This window comes from Pteronotus mesoamericanus, unplaced genomic scaffold (genome assembly GCF_021234165.1).
Source record: "Pteronotus mesoamericanus isolate MK-2021 breed Mesoamerican mustached bat unplaced genomic scaffold, CSHL_Meso_final contig_2, whole genome shotgun sequence".
NCBI classification, from domain to species: Eukaryota; Metazoa; Chordata; class Mammalia; order Chiroptera; family Mormoopidae; genus Pteronotus; species Pteronotus mesoamericanus.
This window is the reverse complement of record NW_026555084.1, coordinates 32,793,214-32,818,286: the sequence shown is the minus strand read 5'-3', so window position 1 is coordinate 32,818,286 and position 25,073 is coordinate 32,793,214. Positions and strand designations below refer to the sequence as shown.

Below are 25,073 nucleotides of genomic sequence, written 5' to 3'. Positions count from 1 at the left end.
GTTTCATGTTCTAGCAATGCTTTCGGTGACTTGCCCTTTTGTTTTTCTGGATTCCCTGGCATTGTTCCTTCTGAAAAATCCCACTGATGATAAAGAAAGGAATTCAGCCCACATGGCAGCAGAAGGAACCATGTGGCGCTGGGGCAAAGAGGAAGGCTCCTCCACCTGCCCACACACGTGCCCAGCGGCTGTGCACCCAGGCATGGGGCGCACCCTCCCGCTGACCGGGACCACGGGAGGAGCTACGCCCAGGTCCACAGCCCCCAACCCTGACCGTCCCGGACTGGCTCAACTCAGGCAGGAGACAGACCCAACGTATCACCCAGGGCCTCCTCACAGAAAATGTGCTTTTAGCCCTGGATGGGCAGCTCAGTCGGTTAGAGCATCGTCCTAGTATGCCAATGTTGTAGGTTCGATCTCCAGTCAGGGCACATACAAGAAGCAACCGATGAATGCATAAATAAGTGGAACAACAAATCAATTGGTTTTTCCTCTCTCTCTCTCAAATCAATTAAAAAAAAAATACTGTGATTTTTATTCCGGGGGAGGCCAACATTCCTGTCCCAGCCTCCCTCCCACATGCCTACCCGTCTGCATCTCGGGCACCTCATCTCCCAGTCTCCCTTTCCTGGGCCGCACCTACTCCAGGAGCAGGGCTAGGCCCGGCTGGGGTACTTCTCAGCCAGGAGGGCCTGGCCCTGGCTCCTGCTGCCCGCACCCTATCCAGCCCACAGCCCCTCTGGATCCCTCTTCGCATGGGCTTCCCCACCCCTGGCTGGCGTCAGCGGATTCTGCCCCCAGACCAGTGTCAGGAAGGAGCCGCCGTCTCAGGGCGGGCGCGCCCAAGCCATCTCTGACAGTGCTCCTGCTGCCAGCTCACGCCGCCGGCCTCAGATCTTGGAGGACTCAAGCCGAGGACTCCAGGGCGCGGGGGGCTCCCGCAGTGCCTGCAGCTCCTGCTCCAGCGCCTGGTTGCGGCGGTACATGTCCATGTAGCCCCCCTGGATCTCCCGCTGGTAGCGCAGCACCCGCTCCTTCTCCTCCTGCCATGTCCGCCGCTCCTGCTCGAAGCGCAGCGCCTGCTCTTGGCCCCGGAGCCGCTCCTGCAGCAGCTCGGCCCGCAGCTTCTCGGCACCATCCCCGGCCTCACTGCCTCCCGCCTCCCCCAGCAGTCCCCTGCTCTTGCTGTCATCAGTCTCACAACTACCTGGGGCTTCCTCCCGCGGGGCCTGCTCCTGCAGGCTCCGCACGGCCTCGCGCAGCCGGGCCAGCTCTGCGTCCTGGGCCTGGGCTTGTGCCCGGCTGCCCCGAAGTTGTGTCTTCAGGTTGAAGATCTCAGCCAGCTTCTGGGCCAGCTCGGCCTGGGCCTCCCGCAGCTGCTGCTTCAGCAGGCTAATCTCTGCCGTCTTCTGGCACACCTGCAAAGATGGCAGGATGGGCAAGGGCCGAGGAAAGCCGCGCAACGGGGGCCAGTGGGAGGCGGGCAGAGGAGAGGACTGCAGAAATGGGACGGGAGAGTTCCTGAGAACCTGGTCTCAGCCCTGGCTGGCATGGCTCAGGAGACTGACTGCCAGCCTGCGAACCGAAGGGTCGCTGGTTTGATTCCCAGTCAGGGCACACGCCTGGGTTGTGGGACAGGTCCCCAGTTGGGGGCCTGCAAGGGGCAACCAATCGATGTATCTCTCGCACTATCTATGTTTCTCTCCCTTTCTCCCTCCCTTCCCCTCTCTCTACAAATAAATTAAAAAAAATAAAAAGTCTTTAAAAACAAGAACCTGGTCTCTCACCGTCCATCGCGCTTCCTCATCTGAGTGAGGGTTGGGGTCAGCTTCTGGGGGCCGAGGCTCAGGGGCCAGGCCCTGCTGTGCCCGAAGCTCCTTGCGCAGGCGGCGCTGCTCCTGCTGGGCCACGAACAGCTGCAGCTGGAGGTTTCGCTCGCTGCGCTCAGCCTTCTGGGTCACCTCATGCAGACGCTCGAGGTACAGGCGCTTCAGCTCAGACAGCCACAGCCGCTGGCGCTCCTCTAGCACCTGCCAAGGGGAACGAGGTGCCTGGTAGCCACAGCCGACATCCTGTGCCGGAATGCCATAGCATCCAGGGCCCAACACCCCAGCCACACGTGTGCCCTGCCCTGGGATGCCCTGCAGAGGTGAAGCGTCCCCAGCATGTGGCCCTCCCAGGGAGTTTTTCCCTCCGCCTTACACAACTCCAGCAAGAGCCAGCAGCGATCTGACACCCCGCCAGCGGGGGTGGGGGGAGGACCCGACTCATCTCCTTTCTCTCTCGTGCCAAGAATCATGTGGGTGAGGACACTCCCTGGCTGGGGACACTCCGCCTGGGACTCCAATGCCAAGGGACAGAACAGGGCCCCAGGGCAGAGGCCGCCCTTACCTGCGTGAAGGGGTTGGCACCGTCCTCGTCACCAAGGCCTCTCTTGAGATCCTCACAGGGGTCAGGCAGCATGGCCACCACCTCCTCAGCAGTGGAGCAGGAGAACTCGTAGGGGGGCGGGGGCTCGGGCAGGCAGCTCAGCACAGCCATCGGCCCAGCCTTCTTGGGGCTCCGTGAGGCCCGGTCCAGGGAGCCCCCGAGGTGGTTAATGTGGCCCAGGGAGGAGCTGAAGGGGCTGGGGCCCGTGCCAGGACTGCGGCCAAAGCTGCCCCCGCTGGAGGAGTCCGAGAGGCTGGGCTCGGGCTCGGGACCACCCTCGTCCAGGCTGAGGGCGTGCAGCAGCTGGGCACGGGCCTGGCTGACCCGCGGCCCCGGGCTCAGGGGCGGGTGGCAGGCCAGCGTGTGCAGGCTGCCGTTGCTGCGCCACAGCTTCTGGCCCTTGTGGGCCGCCAGGCTCTGCATGGACAGGAAGCCTTTCCCGGTGCCCGCCACGGGCTTGAAGACCGACGGGCGAATGCGGCACTGCCAGGGAGAGAGGGCAGGTGTGAGACCCTGGGCTGACGGAGAGGCTCCCGCGGTCCCTGGGGACCCTGCCAGGCACGGGGCGCATGCCGGCGGGCAGCAGCGACCAAGCCGCAGGCCAGTCCATAGCAGGAGGTGCAGGTTCCAGCCCTGTCCCAGCACCAGGGTCCCTGAGGAGGCCCCAAGCCCCCTCCCACCCCTGGGAGGGCTGCAGGCAAGGCATACCTTGTCGAAACGTCCCCGCTCGGGCAGCGAGGTCTTGCTGAAGTCACCGGCCCGAGGGTGTTCCTGGTAGTAGAGGGTGGCATAGTCGGCAGGCTCGTTCCGAGCGGCCCGCTTGGTGGTCTTGCTGTCCTTCTTGGGGAGGTGCAGGTAGCTGAGGAGCTCACGCTGGCCCAAGCCCTTCCGGAGGAGCCCGTCAGGCTGGCGGGAGCCCCGGTGTCCCGCGAGGGCCGCCCGTAGCTCTTCAGGGGAGAAGTCCTGCCGTTCCAACAGGCTGCCCACGCTGCCCATGGCAATGCCAACAGGGCCTGGGGCTGTGGCCATGAATTTTCAGCGGAGCACAGGCAGCTGCTTCTGGGGATCGGGAGGCTCCATCAGGGACAGGTGGGTGCTTGTTGCCCACCTGCCCCTCATGCCCTAAAACCAGGTGCTGGTCCTCTGTCCGCACCCCATATGGCCCAGGCCCAGAAGAGGGAAATGGGGGTCTGGAGAGAGTCCAGGACAGAACTCCTAGGCTGGCAAGAAAAAGGGGTTCAGGTCCCAAAGCCACGGGCCCAGTACCCCCGCGCCGGCTAGAGGCTGATGTGTGATGGGAAGGGGAGGTGTGGATGCGGGGAGGCCCTGAGACGGCAGCAGAGGGCCCTTCCTGGGACTGGGACAGCTGAGGACGTGGGCTCTGTCTGACTCTGACCTTGCTCACTCTCCTGCGAGGCTCCCCACCCAATTCGGAAGGTGGGCAGAGGGTGCCGGGAACCAGGGCCAGCAGCCCCAGACACTCCATTCCTCCTCCTCCTCCTCCTCCCGGGAGGGGAAAGCCCAGCTCGGCCCTCTTCCTGCAGAGAGCTAGTTCCCCAAGGGAAGCACCTGGCCGGGCGGGGCTGCACAGGCGGCAGGGATACAAACAGGAAGGGCCTGAGGGGAGGAAGGATGGAGGAACAATGGCCGAGGTTTCCGGACCAGGTGCTCACCTCGGCTTTGGTGAGAGGCGGGGGAAGGGGCAGCCCGCGCCCCGGCCAGCCTGTACAGACACTGCCCCTCCAGAGCTCACCACCAGGTGTGCGGGGGGCGGGTAGGGGGGGTCCCTCATCCTGACCCCGCAGGTGGCCCATCTGTGTGTGGGGCCTGGCTTCTGCCTTCAGACAACCGCCGGAATCACTCAGGGGTGCCCAGAGGATGGGCTGAGAGAACAGGACACAGTGCCCAGTGGGCAAACTCAACGCAGCCTGCCCACAGCAGAGTGTGTCTGGTCAGTCACACGAACACTACACTTCCTGGCGGGCGGCCGAGCGACCGGGCTGCCACGGGTGCGGGGGCCGCGCGGTGGAGGGCGGCGCAGTCCTCAGTGCCTCGCTGCGTGGCTGGGCGAGCCAAGGCCGCCTTCCCCGCCGCCCCCCAGCTGCTCCCATTCCGGGACAGACACCCAGCAGGCGTGCTGCGGCTGCAAGTCCTCCACAACAGCGGTCCCCAACCTTTTTGGCACCAGGGACCGGTTTCGTGGAAGACAATTTTTCCACAGACTAGGGATGGGGAGGAAGGGTTTGCGATGTTTCAAGCGCATTACATTCAAGCGCACCTCCTGCTGCGCGGCGCGGCCGGCCTGGTTCCTAAGTACTGGTCTGCGCCCCGAGGTCGGGGACCCCTGGACCACAACCTCCCCGATATGCTTCCGGGACTGTCCCAAACAATGGTCGTTAGGAGGTTCCATCTTCCTCAACCATTTCCAGGTTTTGTGTTTGTGGAAGACAAAGATCTTTAGGAGTAAAAGGGAGGGAGGGTGCGGCCCTGCCTCCTCACCGTGGCCCTCAACCTCTCACTGGGCAAAATTCCCAGCCCCCAGCTCACTCGGCACCTCTGGGGAGCATCACAGGCCACACAGGGTCGGGGGCTCCCCCAAGGAAGGAATCACCAGCGCTGGGCACCCTCAGCGACACAGCCCTGCCCAGGGGTCTCCCTGAGTTCTGTGCCCCAGTTGCTCATCTGGTTTTTCAGGCGAGGGCGCCTGCGATCCAGCACCGTGGCTGCCAGATGACCAGGGATGTCACCCGCGGCTCCAGAGTTGGAACTGAAGCACTTGGTTCGCGGTCTGGCACCCCTCCCCACGGCGAGCCCACGCGGCCACGGTCGCCACTGTGTCTGAGAACGCACCGAACTCCGTCGCCGCGGTGGGACAGCAGAAAACTGGTCTCTGGTCCTGGCCTCGCACCGTCTCTCCATGCCTCAGTTTCCCCACCTCTGAACTGGGGAAAGACTCTGCCTGCCCTGCTTTCCTTGTGGCATTGCTGCAACAGTCACAGAGACAACAGAGGTGCAGCTCTTGTGAACTGCAAGCTCGGTGCCAGCCCGGTGGTGGTGACGATGGAGGACCACATACGCCCACTCAGGCCGAACACACACCGGCTCCCCTTGCTCTGGGCAGATCCCCACCTCCTGTCTCAGGGCGCAGTAACTGTCGCCCCCTGGGCCCCATGAAGGGTCTTAGGTCTAGGGGAGACGCAGCCATGGCCGTAAGAGCAGGCATGGCGCACGCTGCAGTCGGTCAGTGCCCCCGGCAGCACGGAGGCTCCTGTTTAGAGGACACAGTGCGGACGGTCACATCCAACAGCAGGCAGTCGTGCTCAAGGTCACCCGCGCAGCACTGAGTACCCTCTGGGACACATACATAATGCAGGAGCGCTCCAGCGGGGAGAGCCAGGGTCCGCCCCAGCACCAGATGCAGAGGGGCGTGCGCGCGCAGGGGGAGGTGGTGAGGGGGGCGCAGGACCAGCTTTTCTCCCTAAGTGACCTGAGCGATTAGAAACAGCTCTGGGGCGGGAGGAAGGGGGCACAGACAGCGCCGTTCCTTTCTTTCTGTAAGGCCCCCCACCCCTCCTAGGTAACGTCTCTGGCTGTATTATCGGCATTCACGAGGCTTCACCCTGCTCAGGTCTTGGTCTGGGGACGGTGCCTTTCCCTAGAGGGGTCGTTCCTCCACCTCCCCCGCCTCCCCCCGCAACACACATTCCTTCTTGTTGCTTGGAAGCCCAGGGACTGGCCTGATCAGACCAGGACAGCTGTGCAGGCTGGACTGGAGAGGGTTTGGTGGGGAGGGGGAGGGGCGGCCAGTACCTTATAGCCCCAGGGGGAGGGTTCAGAGCATAAAGCCGGTGCCTCCAAGAGCCTGGGCTTCCTTGCTCTGGGGCCCACAGCTGCAAAGCCCCGCCGCCCTCAGGCTAGGCTGCGGCTGGGCCTTCCGCTGGCCCAACAGGGCCTTCGCTCCTGCCCCTGGCCCCTGGCCCCAAGATTAGCCAGCAGACGGAAAGCCCTGAACACAGGCAGGGGTCTCTTTTGGAGCCAGGAGAACGGGGCTGCAGGACAGCCTGGCCATGGAGCAGAGAAAGACAGGGTATCAGGGAGGAACCATGGCACCCACCGGTGGGTGCCTTGTTAGGTCAGCCTGACGCTGGGCCTACCACAGCCTCGCAACGCTCACGGGAGCAGGGCAGTGCACCCCCACTTCCTCAGAGAAAACTGAGGCCCAGGAGGTGAAATAATGTGCCCAAGGCCACGTTCCGATGCTCAGGAGACAGTGCACAGGCTCCCCAGGTGCCGATGTCCACCCTGACCCCGCAAGGCACCTCCTTCGGGGTGGGACATCCCAGAGCACGTGGCATGAAGCTCCCCCCTCAACTGGGCTGCCTCAGCCCCTCTTGAGCCCTGACCCCGGGGGAGGGTCCCACCACCTGCTCGGGGATCAGCTTTGCTGAGGGGCGTGTCTGCAGCTGCCCCTGAAGAATGGGACTGGAATGTCCCAGTTCCTAAAGAGGGGGCAGTGGATGAGGGGGGCGCAGGAAGAGGGCACACCCTAGACCCACTGCAGCACTCGAAGGGCCCCAGCGCAGCGCCCACCCCCCGCAGGAGGGACGCTTTGTCTCACTAGCTGGCGGCACTTTAGTTCCCCTCAGTCCTTCCCCTCCATCGCCTCCTCCCGGCTCCCCCACAGCCTCGCGGGGACAGGCAGAGTGGCAATGAGCATCATTCCATTTTACAGACAGGGAAACTGAGTTCCAGAAAAAGGAAGCAAGTTGCCCAAAAGCACACAGTGGCAAGCAATTCCAGCTTCCCGGGCAAGGTCACCAGTTCGGCACTCAGCTAGCACAGCCGGAGGCGCCGCTGCCCTCCACGAACACGCTGCCCAGCCCCCACACCGCCTCTCCCGAGGGCGTGTGCAACCACGCTGGTTTGGATCCCAGTTCCCATAGCCTGGGTCCCTCCTGCCTGCCCCGGGGTCAGGAATAGTGGCAGCTCTCTGCATGGGGACGCTCAGCCCTGGACGCTGCAGGCTCTAGAGGCGGTAGTGGGAGCAGGCTGGCCGAATTCATTCACAGCCTGGCACAAACACACCCACACACGGCCAGCCAGCTCAGGAGCCCTGCCCAGGAGTGCCCTGGGAGGCGGCTGATCACCCAGCCCAGGACGGCCTCCTGCCTCTTCCTTCTTCCCAGGCGGGGCAGAGAGAGGGCACGGTGGCCAGGCGGAGTGACAGCCAGGCTGAGTCCTTGGTGCAAACAAGGACGCCCCAATCTCTTCTTGGGGGAGAGGGGTGCCAGGTGGAACACGATGGGTCCCACTTCTCTTTCTGGACACAGATAGAAACCTGACTTCGGCCTGGCCCCAGGTCAGCCCTCACTTTGATTGAAGGTTGTGGCCAGATAGGCATGGTGCTCTGGCCGCCAAAACCAGGGAGCATCCCTTAGCCACACATGGGGGTGGGGGGCCCTGGCGGCAAGCCGGCAGCTGCCGCCTATGCAGGGCAGAGGGTTGAAGGACGAAAGGAGGTATTCCGGAGGGGGCGGGAGACAGGGTCTCATGGGGAAAGAGGAGGGACAAACGAGGCAGGCATCCCTACGGAATTTGCCCCGGGAAGGCTGTGGCGAAGGCTAGGGCTCCCCAAAACTGCGAGAGGTCCTCGAACTACCTGGTGGACGGGAGAGGGAATCTCCTCCTGGAGTCTCCTTGGGGCCTGCCCAGGGCGATGGGGCTGGGGGACGGAGGCCGAGGTCCGGCTCCCGCGCCTACGGCGCCTGCCCCACCCTAGCCGCGGAGCAAGGTCCCGCGCGCAGCTTCCTGGAAAGCGCATTTGCAGGGATTGCGGAGAACAGCAGAACCTGCTGCCGGCCCCTCCAGCGGGGCGTATGAGTCGGTCCCTGATCCTGCAACTCGGTGGCTCGGTGGCCTGAGCAGGGGACACCTGAGCGCACACCGCACCCTGGCACCTCCACCCACTTCTCTGACGGAATCCTCCGCTGGCGAGGGGCTGCGGCTTGGCCAAGGTCGCTGGGAAAGAGAGCCCCCCCCACGAGTCCACCCCGGCCCCTGGCGGGTCCACTTACCATGCTGGCGCCACTCCGCACCCCTTGCGCTCTGCAGTTCACTCGCGCGGATTTGAACACTCCTTCCAGGGCGCCGGTCCAGCCGAGACTGTGAGCCGGACCAGAGCGGCCGGGTGGCAGACGTCGGGAAAACGCGGGCGGGCGGGCGGGCGGGCGGGCGCCGGAGCCGGATTGGCGAGGTAGGGACGCGCTCGATGGCGCTCGCTCGCTCGCCTGCCCCAGAGGCGGAGGGAAAACCCGGCCTGACTCACCGGCGCGCCGCCAGCCCTGAGCGCGGCCCGGGCCTCCGGATGTCGGGGGAGGGGACAGAGGAGGGAACCCCTGCCCACCGCCAACCAACCTGAGCCCCGCCCGGGCTCGCGGCTCCAGCCCCGCCCCAGCCCAACAACCCCCCCTGCACCGCACTGCTCAGAGCGTGTCCGCTCGCCCCTGGGCCGGTACTCAGTCCTAAGCGCGGCCGACGCCCCCAGGTCACGCTCGGCCCGCCCCACTCCTGCTCCTGGATTGCCCCGCCCCGCTCCGTTTCCAGAACTCGATAGCTTCGAAAGAGGTGCGTTCAGTCCATCCCCTCCCCTGAGCTTCTTGTCCTCTTAAGTAAATAGTATTATCCCCTTTTGAGGCTGAGCAAGACAGTACTCCTGAGAGGTGGAGAGATTTACCCAAGGTCTCTGGCTCTTTAGCGACTGAATTGGGATGCTAAATTGTTCCTGGGTGTTTGTTTTTTGTTTTTTGTTTTTGTTTTTGTTTTTGTTTTTGTTTTGTCACCAAAGCTTTCTCGGAGCAGCAAATTCCGATAACTTCAGGGGCCAGACAAATAATTTGAGTCAAACACTTGGATGTAAGACAATAGCAAAGTTGGAGACAGGGACAAAGATGGACGCCTAAAGACATTCAGATTGAAAAAAATGAAAACGACAGTGCCTTCCTCAAACATTAAATACAGTTACTTTTGGACCCAACAATAACACTCCAGGTATATATCCCAAAAATTGAAAACAGGGACTCCAACAAGTACCTGTACTTTGCTGTTTGTAGCAGGACTACTCACAGGAGCAAAAAAGCGGACATAGCCCAAGTTGTCCATCACTTGATGAATGGATAAACACATGGCGGTATAGCCATACAGTGGAATATTATTCAACCATTAGAAGGGATGAAGTGCCGATGATACATGCTATACAAATGGATGAACCTCCAAAAAATCATGCTAACTGAAGAAACCAGACACCAAAGACCACATGTATGATTCCCCTTACATGAAGCAGGTAAATCCACACAGACAGAAAGCAGTTTAGTGCCAGAGGCTCGGGGAGAGAGAAATGAGGAGTGACTGCTTACAGGGTGTGGGGCTCTTTCTCGGATGAGGAAAATGTTTTGGAACCAGATAGAGATGGTGGCTGCACAGCGTTGTGAACATACCAAAGTCACTGCATTGTACAATTTTAAATGGTAAATTTTATGTTATATGAATTTTATCGATTAAAAAATAAAGATCACGCACTCACCCATGGATCAGATTTGGGCTACAGGTCACCAGTTTGTAATGCCTCGTCTTCTATGCTGTTCTTACCAATTTCCTATGAACTGAAGAACCATCCAAAGCTGTAGAGAATTTTTATGAGTTTCTTTGAGCCAAACCGATGACATATGCCAAGAAGCAAGATCTCAGATGCCTCTGAGAATAGCAATGTACAGTTTTATGCCTTTGAGGGTAAGCAGGGGGAAAAGGAAGATTAGGTGAAGGTGGGAGAAAGCAAGGCAGGAGGGAGACTGGGTGACACAGTCCGTATTAGAGGGAGGTGTCTGAAAGGGAACACTGCAAAGGTGTGGTGACCTGGATGCACAGAAACGACGGACGCGGCTGGCTTACGGCGAAGATAAAGCTTTTACTGAAGAAGCTACAAGCCCGGGGCGGGACTACCCACCGTGACCTGCCCAGTTAGGAATTTATGATCAGATCAGCCAGGGAGGTGACTTTTCGGAGGCATTTCTGAAATGCCTCACTTCAGGCCCTTCCTCCTGAAACTGACTGCCCCAAGAGAGCACAGGATCTTGTTGGCTGTCTGGTAATCTGACCCCTGCCTTGCTTTCTCCCACACTCACAAAATCTCTACCTTCCCTCCTTGATCTCAAATGCATATAAGAAACTGTAAACCGCTCTTCTAGGGTGCATTTGAGATCTTGCTCCTTGGCATATATTGTCAATTCGGCTCAAATAAACTTTTATAAAAATTCTCTACAGGTTTTGATGTTTCTTAAGCCAACAGTTGAAACAGCAGTTAGGTCAGCTATTTATTTGTTCCTGGGACTAACAGGGGGCCACGTGCTAAACCTGACAAGCTCCAGAGAGACAGGCATGGCGGGCCTTAAAAACTCAGAGACCTAAAAAGGAATCGCATAGGATGATGGTCTGAAACTAAAATTTCCTAACTAAAAGCGAGTCCCGGCCGGTAGTCATATCTCAAGCCTGTAGCTTCCTTGACAAAGATCAGTCTTTACCTAAAGGGAGCCTGTCTATATAGTCTTTGTGTATCTAAGAAAATAGACCTTTGGGATAGCAGAGTAACCCCCTTACTCCAGACCCCTCAGGACACAACCTCCCACCAGAGCACAAGAGCACGGAACCGTCACTGTTACCTTGTTCCCCGCAGGCCACCTCCGCGCGCTGTGAATGCTAACTGCCCTGCACCCCCAGCGCAGAGGAGGCACGTGTCTGTCCGTCTTACTCGCCATCCAGTCCCAGAGGTCTCCCCTCTTTGCTCTCCCACCTCTCTAACCTGCCACCACTGGATTTCATGGAACCTCCTATGTCTCCTCTTTTGATTTTAGTGTATAAAATAAACTGTAAAACTGCCATTCTCAGGAGCATTTTCCCAATTCATTGAGATTTTGCTCCCTGGCAGTTGTCAGTTTGGTTCCACTAAACTCTTCTAAGACTTTCCTTAGACTAGATGTTCTTTTGTCTACAGAATCACGGGCCTTTAACACGAGGGATGCCATTTGGGGCCTGTGCCTTTTTTCTTTTTTTAAAAGATGTTATTTGTGCTTAGAGAGGGGGGAAGGGAGGTAGAAAGAGAGGGAGAGAAACATCAACGTGTGGTTGCCTTTTGCAGGCCCCCCAACTGGGGACCTGGCCCGCAAACCAGGCATGTGCCCTGACCGGGAATCGAACCGGCATCGGCTTGGAGGCTGGAGCTTAATCCACTGAGCCGCACCTGCCAGGGCCTGTACTTTTTTTCATTTAACAAGATAAAGGTTCAGAACAAGGACACACTTGACCTTTTGGGGGACCTGAGGAAAGGCCTCACTCGGGAAGGGGCTTTGGTCAACGTAAGAACACCCAGACTTCTAGAGGATTTTTATGAGTTTGCGTCAGATCTGATCACATGCTGGGAAGCAAGATCTCAAATGCCCTGGAGAACGAGTTTTGCAGTTTCTTTTATACATTTGGAATTAAGGAAGAAAGGTAAGGAAGATTACATGGAATGTAATCTTGCATTCCATGCAAGAAATGGGGGAAATGGGAGCAGAGTAGCTCCCATGGTTACAGCGTCATCTGGATACACGAAGGCTGTGGGTTCAATCCCCGGTCAGGGCACATACAAGAATCAACAATGAATGTATCAATAAGTGGAACAAAAAAAATCGATGTTTCTCTCTCTCTCTCAAGTCAACACATTAAAAGAAAAAGAAAGAAAGTGGGACAAAGCAAGGCAGGCATGGGATTGGATTGGAGGAGAGTTTGGATGAAGCAGTAACAGGCCTGGGACGTGACTTCCCACCACGACCTGCCCCGTTGGGAATTTATGGTCAGTCACCCAGGTGCTTACTTTCAGTCACTGGACTTGTCAGGTGTGTTATGGAACCCCGTTTTCATCCTGACTTTTGAGATGGTGCATGGAGAGTAGAAAGCTCTCCCATGGAGGCAGGCGTCATAGAGCCGGTCCCTTGGCAGGAGGCCGCCCGGCCAGGCAAAGGCAGACTCTTCCCAGCGAGGCCGGGGCCCTGGGCGTGGGCAGCTCAGTGAGAAAGGTGGGCACAGGCGGCGCGGTGGAGCAGACCCAGAAAGGCCTCTCGCAATAGGTGTCAGGAGCCCCTGAGCTGTTGAGGGGGGCTGTGCAGGGGCGGGCACGCGGGCCCTGGGAGGTGGCCCAGGCAGGGCTGCCGGCAGGAGGCAGCCGGGGAACAGAACCGGCCATGGCGGGCAGCAGCTGGGGAGAGGGAGAGGTGGGGTTCCTCATGAGACGATTTGAAAGAAGGACTGACTTGTTTGGGCAAGAAATGACATAAAGAGGACATGGAGGGGGTCAAAGATAAATTCTGTAAAATCTCAGGCGCAGCGCCCCCCCTTTGCTGCTGCCAAAAGCTCTGTGACTGTCCCAAGGTCTTCCAGCCTCCAGGCCCGCGTGCCCCCGCTGCGCCAGGCTGCCAGAGGGAGCTGCGGGGGAGCTGCGGGGGAGGCAGCTCAGAGTCCTGGAACTTCTCCACAGGAGAGGAACAAAATCAGAAGACACTCTGGAGCCAGAAATGTCAGACAGAAGAGGGGAGGGCGGGAGGGTCCCGTCTGGATGGGACACCTGGAAAGTGGCCGCACCTCTGAGTAGGGCGGCTGCAGGCGGGAGGCTGGCAAACCCTGGCATCCAGGCAGCGAGCTTGTCTCCCGCCTGCACCAGGACCTTCTCCAAAGCGGGCAGTGCAGCGGGTGGCCCGGGTGCACAACAGCCTGGCCCCACCCCTCTGGCAGAGCTGTCATTCAAGAAAACAAAGTTCAGGTTCCCAGCACCCTCCAGCCTGGACGGGGGCCACCTGCCCCCAACCTCCTGCACAGGCGCCACACTCCCAGCTGCTAAAAGGGCTCCTCTGCCCTCCCTGGAAATTGGGGCACTGGCCTGGCAGATGCTCCCTCCTGCCAGGATTCTCTGAGCCCTTTGAGGTTGCCCTTAGGGAGTATTAAGCCAAGGGGACCCGCTGCCCCACGGGAGAGGCAGTTTGGCCCCATCAGCGCCCCCCTCCCCGTCCCCCACGCACCTGGCTCCCTCATGCCTCCCTACGCACATTCGCACATTTGCGAGCACAAACCTTAGGGCGGAAACTGTAGAATGTTACATTGAACCCTTGGGTGCCCTCACCTCATCCTCCTCTGCTAGAAAAATTGAGATCCAGAGAGCGGACAGGACCTGATCCCCCAAAACCCATCTCAGAGCTAGTTCCTGGCAGGGCTGGGCCTGGCTGGTCTTTTGTCGCCTAGTCCGGTGCTTGCTCTGCTGACCTGCACTTCTCTCTGCGCAGGCTGCCTCTTGTTCTCACCGCTGTCCCCTAGCCCTTTGCCTCCCACCTGCCTCGCTGAGGCCCTGGAGAGAAGCAGGTGGGCTGGGCAGAGGTGGCCGTCAGAAGCCAGCAGAAGCCAGGCACCTGTCCCCCTCTGCACACTTGCCAGGCGGCATGGGAGAGGCTGGACACCACTGTCTGGGCCACCTGCCCCCAGACTGGGCAATCTCTTGGGTCTGGCTCAGAAGCCACGCTGCCCAGGTGCCTGGGGACGAGGCGCTTGGGGCCCAGGCCAGGGGAAGGGAAGCCAAGCTCCCTGGGTGCTCTCACTTCCTGAGTTCCCTGACCTTGGGCAATTTAACTTTTCTCTCTGCACCTCGGTTTCCTCTCAAAAAGGGGATCATAATTTGGCTGGGAGGGTGAAGTGAAGTGACATCTATAAAGCATCAGGCACAGTGCCTGGCCAATGGCTGGCGTCTGTAAATGTTGGTTTATTGCTCTCTCCTCCCTTCTGGTGGGGCAAGTTTGTCAGGAGGACAAAGTGCTCACCAGGGAGCCTGTCTCAAAGTGGCCGAGAAGGCTGTGTGCCACCCGCCCAGCGCGCATTCCTCGCCTGGGCCCTGTCCCCCGGGCTGGGCGGCTGGGGGTGCGGAGGGTGCGCCGTTCTGCCTGGAAGTGGCCAGGACTGTGCGATCCTGGCGCCACGCGGACACTAGCAACCGCTCCCTGCGCACCGCTGCCACCTCCAGCCTCATCACCTTTCTCCTTGAGGATCGCTGTGTTTCTGGGCTTCCTACCACCCAGCCACCGCCCACGCTGCCCCAGGGGGCACTTTCCAGCCCACGCACTCGGTCCCCACTCTTCTGTGCTTCAGAGGCGCCGTCCCAGCATCAGCACCAGCCCCACGGGCTCGGCCTGTTCAGCCTGGCCCCGCGGCGGGCCGGCGGCCTCCGTGTCCTCATCCGTATGTGCTGGTTGCCGGGAGAACCCAGACTACTGCCGGCCTCCTGTAGAGCTTCAGCAGCACCTATGTGTCACAGGTCCCCAGCATTTCTAGGTCACTTGTCTGTCCTCCTAGAAGACAGGGCATTCTGAGCACACGAGATTGGACCCCAGTCCACGTTCAGAGCTGACAGGGCCTCCTCGGGGACTCGGCAGTTCACCATGCTCAGCTCCACGCCGCCACCTGCCAAAACCCCCCTCACGGCTGCTCTCTAACCAGGGGGATGAGGGTGGCAGGGTGGCCCTGGCCCTAGTCCCGGATGTGTAACTTCCTGGTGACTTCTCTGAGCCTCAGTTTCTTCACTTATAAACAGGCAGAATCGCTGTGAGGGAAAATGGCATAAGCCCAGGGAAGGAAGGCTTTGACAGCTGTGTCCCCACCCACCCTTCTCTGCTTGCCCTCCGTTGCCCTCCATTGTCCTCTCTGGAGCTGGCTGGCCAGGCCCCAGCCCAAGGGAGGAGGGAGGCGGGCTGGCGTCTGGAGAGCCGCGTCTGAGGGTGTCAGACCTTGCGAAGAGCAGGCCACCAGGTGATTCCTGGTGCCCTCCCGGACCCCTGCCAGCATCTCCCAGGTCGCCCCCCGCCTGAGAGCTGTGTCCCGTGGCATGTTGTGGCTGTTGGGCTGAGACGGTAGGACCCTGCTTGCCCGCGCTCCCATCCTCCCAAGGAGATGTGCCCCGCACCCTAAGGAGAGAGAGGACTCCTGGCACCAGGAGTGCACGCCCTGAGTCACGCTGCTGGGGAGGAGCCTTGTTTCTCCCCCGCTGGCCCCCTGCCTGCCTTCCTGGGTGACCGGGGCAGCCCGAGGCCTCAGGTGGGGTGGAAGCCGAGAGCTGCCAGGACTTGTTCAGGTGCCTGCCCTGGGGCAGGGAGCTCAGACCTGCAGGAGCCAGCCCAGACTCCAGCGTGACAACAGTCCGGAAGTGCAGGCAGCCGGACTGGCCCGCTGGCTGGTCACCAGAAACCTGACCGGCCCCACAACCAAGCCCAGGGCCAGCTGCCGCCCTGGGTGGTAACAGGGAACTTGCTCTAGAACTTGGGAGACCTGGGCTCCAATGCCTGGTGCAGTGAAGGCATGGAGTAGGGAGTGGGGACAGCAGCCAGAGGGAAGAGCTGTGCGGATCTGTCACACAACAGTGTGACTGTGCCTAACGCCACTGCACTGCACACTGCGAAGCGGCTAAGATGGTAAATTGTATGTTCTGCATATTCTACCACAATTAAATTTTGAAATTTATTTTATTTTATTTTTAAGATTTTATTCATTTCTTTTCGGAGAGAGGGGAAGGAAGGGAGAAAGAAAGGGAGAGGAACATCTATCGGTTGACTCTGGCACCCCCAACCTGGCCCAAAACCCAGGCACGCGCCCAGGAATTGAACCCGAGACCTCTCCGTTTGCAGGACAGCGCCCCGCCCTCTGAGCCATACCAGTCAGGGCAAATTTTTTTTTTTTAAACAAAAACTTTACATAGGTTACTTTTAAAGCTTAATTGCAGAAATTTCCAAATATGTACAAAGGTAGAGAGAGAATAAAAAACCTCCCATGTACTCACCACCCAGCTTTATGATTTTATTCATCTCCCTGTAAACGCTCCTTGCACGCCCCAGCCCCTCCCCCGCTGCCAGGTTATTTTAAAAGCAAATTCTAGACATTGTGGTATTTCATTCATCAATATTCAGTGTAGGCAAACGTTTTAAATCGTAACGTGCATTTGGTTTAGGGTGGCGATTTGTGATTTCACCGTACGATTGACAGAAGCAAAGCTGCAGGGCTCAGCCCCTGGGCAGGCCGGTGGCCACCAGGCTCTTTGCTCTGCCTTGGCCAGCGCAGGGCAGCGGCCCGCTGACAGCCCTCTCCCGAGAGAGAAGGAGGATGTCCACTCACCCCGCGTTCTTTCTTCCCCAAGGGGAAGGCCAGGAGAAGGGGTCCTTGGGGTTACCCGTGGGGCTTCTTTGTGCCTGTGTGGAAAGACAACTGAGATACTCAAGTCCCCCACTTCAGCGCCAAAGGAGGGGTGCTTCCCGAGGAGTAGGGGAGCCCCGTCTGACCAGCTAGGGTCTGGTTTTTGGGGGTTTCAGCCACCTAGCACCCATGCACCCCCTCATTTATGTGTCCACCCAGCGGGCTTCTCCCCTCCCCTCCCTTCCATCTGTGCCCAGACAGTCAGCCAAGCCGGGCCTAGCCCTCCCTGGGCCCTAGCGCGTGAAAGGCCACAGGCCTCAGACGTCCGGAAGTCTGCCCCCTCTCCCCTGTGTCTCCTGCCGAGGCAGAGGTTTCCTGGGCCCCTGTTCTTTTCTGATTCCTCCGCTGAGTAGATGTGCCCACACATCCCGCCTGGCTGGCTTCCATCCCCAACCCAAAGCAGGCCCTGTTCACAGAGCCATGTGACTGCTGCCGCCTGTACCCAAACATGCATCCAGCCCCACCCAGGGGAGCCAGACAGGCTGGCACACACCCTCCCCCGCCTGGCGCGGCCACACCCCCACCCCTCCCTCTGCCCAAACCGACCGGGGCAGCAGCTCCCTCCCGGGGCCCGCCTCCTCTGAGATCCGGGGCCCATGGGTCCTCAGGGGTCCTCAGGGGTCCTCAGGGTGCTGCAGGCACATGGGTGCCATGTCCTTGGCAGGCCCAATAGCGGGCTGAACCGAGGGCTGCATGCATGGCATGGACACCGGAGAGTTCAGGCCCCAGACCAGCCTTTTACTCTGCACTCAGCTGCCAGCCCCAGGGGCCTTACCAGGCTGACGGGGACAAGGAGGGTACCAGAGGAGTCAAGGCCACCCCTTGTCCCTGGGATAGTGTTACTTTACTCACAGGAGCTGGAGGGAAGGTGACGCAAGCCTAAGGAGCAGCTTATTACAGGCCGGTCCCCTGGAGCACAGGAGTTTACTGAGGCGACATCTGTGAAGGAGAAGCAGGGGCAGGGTGGGCAGAGGGGGCCACTGGGGGAGGCAGACTCTGGGGGCTCCGCACGGGGCTCCGCATCTTTTTCGAGGACCCCCCACCCGTGGGCAGAAAAGGCGCTTATCCCACCGCCACGCCCAGTTGGTGGGCCCCGAAGAGCAGGACCGCCACCTGAAAGCAAAAGTGGACCCAAAAGCAGACAGCCGGCTGCTGTCAGCCAGGCACACTCTTTGAAGCCGGGCAGCGAGTCCTTTCTTGCAGGAGTGTGTCACCTTGTCCCACCCAGGCCAGACTGTGTGTCCTGAGCTGCTGCAGGCATGAGACCTTAAAATTTTTTTTCAAATCCTCGCCCAAGGATGTTTGTTGATTTTTAGAGAGGAAGAGGAGGATGGGAGGGAGAGAGAGAGAGAGAGTCATCGATGTGAGAGAGAGAGAGTCATCGATGTGAGAGAGAAGCATTGATTAGCTGCCCCTCCTACGTGCCTCGACTAGGTATGTGCCTAACCGGGGATCGAACGTGCAACCCTTTTGGCGTATAGCGCAATGTTCCAGCCAACGGAGCCACCCGTCCAGGCGTGCGGGCGTAAAACCTTTAGGATAGAAGTAAGTTGATCATAGGGACATGGTCCCCCAGGCTGTCAACCCCCAGGAGTGGCTGAATGTGTGTAGGCACAAGCAGATGAACTGGGTCTTAGTGTGATTCTGGAATTTGGCGTCTGGGACTTGCACTCACATTGAGTCCTGGCCTTTGGTAGCTGTGACTTTTAACCTGCCCTAGACCTTTATTTCCTTATCTCTGAAACGAAGGTGATGGTACCTGTTGTGAGACTTCAATGTGGTGACTTCCCCAGAAGCCCAGTGGAGAGTAAAATCATGCGTCTACATGATGTTCCTTATTGGAACATAAAAATGTCATCCCGTGCAAGAGAAGAGGCAGGCTGAGAATGAGCCAGAATATTAACAGTCAACGTCTCTGGGTGATTTTTTTTTTTTAAGTTTTATTTTGAAATAGTTTCAGTCTTAGAGAAAACTTAGGAAAATAGTAGGGTTCGTTTATACCCTTGACCAGACTTCCTCACAGTGAACATCATACAGAACACAGTACAGCGACGGCAGCCAAGATGTTAACAGCGATACTGCAAATTGTAGACGTCATCTGGGTCCGGCCAGTGTTTCCACTAGCGCGCCCTTTCTCGTTCAGGACCCAGCCCAGCGTACCGTGTGGCATTCAGTTGTCATGTCTCCTTTGTCTCCCCCAGTCTGTGCCAGGTCTTCAGTCTTTCGTCGTCTTTTGTGACCTCACTCTGTGAAGAGAACTGGCCAGGTATGCACCCTTCTGACTGTGCGGGTCGGCGCCCGGGCAGCGTGGGGAAGGATGGCAGAGACAGGTGTCTTCTGAGCCGCCTGAGGGGCTGCAGGGTGCCCGTCACCTTGTCACGGGTGACTGTGCACAGGCCTCGGAACACTAATTCTACTCGCTCCTGCTTTGATTTCCAAACTACAGTTGCCTGTGAAGCTCCATGGCTATTATTATTTTTCTTTTATGGTTGTCAGTCTTCAGCTAGATTGACCCGCGTATGTACCGCAGTTTTGTCCTCATTCCTTCCTGCATCCATGATTCTTCTCCGATCATTTTTCTCTCAGTTTTTGTCTGAAAATGTCTTTAGTTAGCATTTCTTCTTATAGGATAGTTTTTCTGAGGATAGAATTCAAAGTTGGCAGTCATTTTTCTTCAGTCCATGGAAGATGTTGTTTGACTACCTGCTGGCTTCCATTTTTGCTGTTGAGGAGTGAGATAGAATCTAATTCTTCCGCAGCAGCAAACATCCCCTAGCTCTCTGTAGCTTGCGACAGCAAAGATTTATTTCTAGCTCGTTTTCCATGTCCTGCACGAGTTGGCGACCGCTCCCACCTGGGACATGCTAGGCTCCTGGCAGAGCAAAAGGAGCCATGGCAAATTAATGTGATGGTTCTAACAGCTTTTGCTGGGAAGTGGTGGCAGACTGTGGCGTATCCTCGCCTGTCCTTATGCTTGCATAACACCGGTCAGAGCCCGAGGTCGGCAGGGTGAGAGAGTACTGGCCTTGCACAGGGATTTGTGGCAAATAACTGGGGACAGTAGTGCAATCTACCACACCGGGGCTCCTTTGAAGAGTTCTGTATCACTTGGGGTGTACTCAGGAAAACACAAGCCATACTACTGTTTTCAAACAAAGGAGATGTAATACACCAGGCGGATTGTGTATGTAGATTTCAGAAGCCTGGAAGAACGAGCAGAAATGCTGCCCAGATATTAGTAAGTACCGGAAGCCGCTGTCACTTATGGGTTTGGGAGGATAAAAGGGAAGAGGGAAAGTTAACAGGACCTCGGGTTCCAGAGGAGGACTCCCACTGGGACTTGGACCATTAGAGGGGTCCTGCTGGCTTGGGCTATTGCCTGTGAGGGGTTCCGTGTGGCTGGTGCAAGGCATGTTGAAAGGAGCTGGAAATTGCTGAATTGAAGCCAACACAGAGTAGAAACAGGAGGGATCCCATTCTCCCTCCTCCTGATCTCCTCTTAGTGCTTCCCATTGGCAGAACGGAACAGATTAGCTGGGAAGGGGGCCTGGGAAACATGTTTGCAGATGCTAACCCTAGTGTTGCAGAGCAGGTTATAATAGAAAGATAGGCTTCAACCTGAAAGAGGTAAATAACTGACACCTACTGTTTTCCTCTAGATGCTTTCACTATTTTTCTCTTTGATTTTCTACATTTTTCACCATGATGGATCAGGGTGTCTATCTTTCTTTCTCTCCCTCCCTCCCTCCCTCCCTTCCTCCCTCCGTTCCTCCCTTCTTTCCTTCCTTTTCTTTCTCTTTCTTTCAAAATGAAACTGGTTTTTATTTATTTATTTTTAAAGATTTTATTTATTTTTAGAGAGAGCGGAAGGGAGGGAGAAAGGGAGAGAAACATCAATGTGAGAGAGAAACATTGATTGGTTGCTTCTTGCACACGCCCCAACTGGGGACTGAACCTGCGACCCAGACATATGGCCTGACCTGGATTCGAACTGGGGACCTTCCACTTTGCAGGATGATGTCCAACCACCTGAGCCACACAGTGAGGGCTGTTTATTTATTTTTTAATCCTTACCCGAGGACATGCTCAGAGAGGGAAAAGGAAGGACGGGCAGAAGGAGAGAAACATCAATGTGAGAGAGAAACATCGATCGGCTGCCTCTTGATACACCCTGACCAGGGACTGAGCCCACAGCCTAGGAGTGTGTCCCGACTGGAAATCGAACATGCAGCCTTTCGGTCCACTAGACAACTGAGCCACACCGGCCAGGGCATGGTGTGGATTCTCTTTATTCACTTGAGTTCTCAATATAGATAAATATCTTCCATCTAGTCTAGAAACGTCTCAACTATCATCTTTTCCAATATTGCCTCTGTTCTGATCTCTTTTTGTCCCCTTCTCCTGGGACTGCAATTAAACACATGTAAGATATTTTCATTGTAAGTTCCGTGCCTGTAATCTTTTCTTCCCCATTTCCATCCTTTTGTATCTCTATGCTTTGTTAGATTGTTTCTTCTGACCAGCCTTCCATTGCTCTAATTCATTCCTCAGCCATGTCAAATCTGCTGCTAAGCCCATCAACTGAGTTTTAAATTTTGGTTTTTAGTTTTATTCCTTTTTTGCTTATACTATGTAGTTTAATAGCTTTATAGTTTCCAGTTCCCTGGGGAAGTTTCCAGTTTTGACATTTAATTTATTTTTTTATTTTTATTTTATTTTTTTGCATCCTGAAGTTCCTCTATTTCTGTTGACTATTATTTCTGATGGTTTTACCTCAAGGAATCTTGCTTCCTCATGTATCTGGTTATTTAGTTTTGTTTTGTTTTGATTTTTTTCTTTGTATCTTTCTCTGGTTTTTTGTATGGTAAATATTGTATGTGTGAAATTATTTGCAGAGATAATTTGAATATGGTGGTTTTGTCATTCACCAGAGAATTTTCTGTTCCTTTGCCAGGTGCCTGGAGGGCTTAGTACACTGAGATCATGTTAGTTCATACTTAGGGCATGTTTTCTGGAGCACCTGGATGACTCAGAGCTGGACTGCCATTCAGGGACAGGCCACACGCGCTCAGCTCACCTTTACTTCTGGGGTACACTCCTTTGGGGGCTGAGCCCAGGGCAGGGGTGGTTCATCAGTCCCCCACCCTTGGCAGGCCCCAGGCTGGTTTTTGTCTCCAGCCGTGCACGGCCCCTGGAACCGAGCTTGGCCTCTCAGCTGCCTCAAGTCTCAGGGTCGCCCCTCGGGAATCCCGTCCTCTCTGCTGGACCTTGGCAGAGCAGTGCCTCATGATCTTGTTAACTTTGATGTTTTGAAGAATGTGTGTGTGTATGAGAGAGAGAAAGAGAGACAGAACCTGATAAACATTTGACCGACTCCTTCAGCTGTCTTCAGCAGGTCGTACCCAAGGCATCCAGGCTGCCTCTTACTGGAGCAGAGGTCTGGGTTTGCTTAACCTCAGTGTGGGGGAGGGATCGGATGATGCAAGAGTGATTTCTGGGAGACCAGTTAGGTTAATCCTTGTGGGAGATGCTGTGAGCCTGGATGAGGGCATTGGAGGAAGAGCTAGAGAGAGGACAGCTTTGGCAGATACTCTGGCTGTTGAACTGCCGGGCTTGGTTGCGGATTACGTGCCAGAATGGGAGAGGTGAGGGGAGGGTGCCTCGAGGTTTGTGCGTGAGTAAGCGAATGGGCCCCAGCCTCAGAGGCAAATGTCTGAGAGGAAGGGCAATTTGGTGAGAGGTCAGCAGTTTAGCTTTGGGAATATGTATTTGATGAGGCTTTGGGATGTCCAGGTAAGACTGTTCCATGGGGCAGTTGGATTTGAATCGAGACTTCAGGCCGAGATATATAAAAGCGAGTCTTCAACAGGTAGGGGGCATTTTAATCCTGTCATTTTCATGAAGGGAAATGTTTTAATTCAAATCTTTGCCAACACTGGCGATTTTTTTCCCCTTATGTCAATACAGCATTTGGGGAATCAATTGCATCAAATTAATTCATTTATAAAAATTTAAATTCAGTGCAGCTGAATCGTTTTTTATGCTTTTTGCATTTAATTTTGCCAAAATTATTTTTGTAAATATTAGTTTTTCAGTTTAATTTTAAGTTTTTTGATCAATACAAAAGTTCAATGTAAAAATGTATACTTGATTTTTTAAATTTTTTATTTCTATTTTTTAAAAAAGATTTTATTTATTCATTTTTAGAGACAGGGGAAAGGAGAAGGAGGGGGAGAGAAACATCGATGTGTGAGACACACCAATAGGTTACCTCTCACGCGCCCCCAACCAGGGACCCAGCCACAACCCAGGCATGTGCCCTGACTGAGAATTGAACCGGCAACCCTTTGGTTCACAGGCCAGCGCTCAATCCACTCAGCCACACCAGCCACGGCTCGATTTTTTTATATTGTAGTAAAGTAGGTCCTGTGGAGAGGGGACATGATGATGTTATTTCCTCATATTACCCCTGTTTCCATATTGCTCTGCCACCCACTAGTCACCATCTCCACACATTCATCTGTCACCAGATTCATAGAGGGCTCAAACGCCAGCGATATTCCTTGGATATGTTTGCCACCATTTAATGTCAATGATAACTTCTTGTCCATAATTTTTTTTTCTTTTAACTCAGGAGGGTGAGCTTTGCTCATGGTGTCTACTCAGTGAGCTCAAAGATAACTCCAAATGGAATTCATAGCCTCTCTTTCAATCTAACTTTTAAACAAAATCAATTTCTTCATCCATCAGTTTGCACATGCCTGGACCAGGGATTGAACCCACAACCCTGGCGCAGTGCGACAACCTTCTGACAAACTGAGCTATGCAACCACGGCTGCATTTCCTTTTCACGACTATTATTCTTACTGAGTCCAATTTCCTGGACCAGATTTTGCAAATCTCAGTTATGTTAAAAAGATTTGATTTTTCTGACATTTGAAAAGTCAATCAATTTTACTGTGTGCAGGTTCAGCGGTTGTCAGTTTTATTTTGTGTTGTTAGGTGGAAGAGTTTGTCTATGTTTCTTAGGGAACCTGAGAGAAATTTTTGAGCAATGAATAACACAGAAATGGAGAAAGAATATAATAGTTAAGGAATATACCAAGAAATGGGGAGAGAGGGAAGGAAGATGGGAGAAACGGAGGGAGACAGAGAAAGGGAGGGTGGGCAGGAGAAGATGTACTGTACAGCAGGTCTGAGTACCCTTGGGGTTTAACCGGGCAAGTTAAAAAATGCCCTGCTCTAGCCTTGGCTGGTGTGGCTCAGTGGATTGAGCACCATCCTGGGTTGCCAGTTCGATTCCCAGTCAGGGCACAGGCCTGGGTTGCAGGCCAGCTCCCCATTGGCAACCACACATTGATGTTTCTCTTCCTCTCTCTCTCTCTCCCTTCTTTCCCCTCTCTAAAAAATAAATAAATAAAATCCTGAGCCCGGCTTTAGTCCTCAGGAGATGCTCACTGAAGCCCAGGAGGACAAGATCCTCTGGAGATAGAGCAGGGCTCAGGATCAGGCTGGAGGGACTGCAAGATGTGGAGGCAGGTCAAGGGGGATGAGGAGCAGGCACGACCGCAGAGAGGGAGGAGGAAACCTGGGGCAGACCGCTGCCTGCGCCCCCCTGCCCTTAGAGTCCAGCGGAGGGCAGGAGCGCGTGCCCAGAGGCCCGGCCGCCCTGCTGGGCGCCGCGGTGTGTGCCACATGAAGCGCGCGGTCCAGAGGTGCTGCAGGGGGGCAGAGCTTGGGGCAGAAGAGCAGCGGATCAGGACTCTGCGCCGCAGGGAGTATTTGGCTGAGCTGCAGAGAGAGGGCCCTGGGTCTCCTCATTGTTTCTGAGCCCGGCCTGAGAGTCACCCTGTAGAGAGTGGCCTGGGGCAAGGGGGCGGCGGTGCGGGCATCTGGGAGTCACCAGGTCTTTGGTCCAGCATGGCAGCTCCGGTCAGCGTTCACAGTACCAAACCGCTCTCACCAGCCCCGCAGCCAGGCCCTGCTGCCTTGGCACCTGTCCCACCCCTATGGCCCCCGCCAGCGCCACTCCCCACGTGTTCGGTTCTTTGTTGAGCACTCTCAGCTTCACTACTATAGGACCCCTCTCTAGGGTGGCCAGATTTAGCAAATAAAAATAACAGTATACCTAGGGAAATTGGAACTTTAGATAAACAAGTTATTTTTAATATCATTTTTATTAGTTAAAAAAACCTGTTGATATGAAATTCCAATTTAACTGGGGCGTTCTGTATTTTGTCTGGCAACTTTACGCGTCCCCCTGCCCTCTCCACCTTTCCACGCCGCCCGTGAGTCGGGTCCTCGGAAACCCAAGCCCCTTCTGGTGGTCCGGCTGC

The 25,073-nt window shown here is 56.3% G+C and overlaps 1 protein-coding gene across 1 annotated transcript; it reads right to left on the bottom strand.

Moving 5' to 3' along the window:
• Positions 1–890: 890 nt before the first annotated feature.
• N4BP3 (NEDD4 binding protein 3) lies at positions 891–8,581 on the bottom strand. Its single transcript, XM_054568547.1, has 5 exons — positions 8,505–8,581; positions 3,139–3,489; positions 2,392–2,913; positions 1,788–2,030; positions 891–1,418 (listed from the first exon to the last, which is right to left on the bottom strand). The coding sequence occupies exons 2-5, from the start codon at positions 3,457–3,459 to the stop codon at positions 891–893; spliced, it is 1,614 nt and encodes a 537-aa protein (XP_054424522.1). The 5' UTR covers positions 3,460–3,489; positions 8,505–8,581.
• Positions 8,582–25,073: the final 16,492 nt, after the last annotated feature.

What these genes read in the sequence shown, in the direction of transcription:
- N4BP3 (XM_054568547.1), bottom strand. Translation starts at nt 3,459, where the DNA reads ATGGCCACAGCCCCAGGCCCTGTTGGCATTGCCATGGGCAGCGTGGGC. An exon ending in AGCGGGGACGTTTCGACAAG is followed by an intron (nt 2,914 to 3,138) that starts GTATGCCTTGCC and finishes TCTCCCTGGCAG; the next exon opens with TGCCGCATTCGCCCGTCGGT. An exon ending in GTGCCAACCCCTTCACGCAG is followed by an intron (nt 2,031 to 2,391) that starts GTAAGGGCGGCC and finishes TCCCCTTGGCAG; the next exon opens with GTGCTAGAGGAGCGCCAGCG.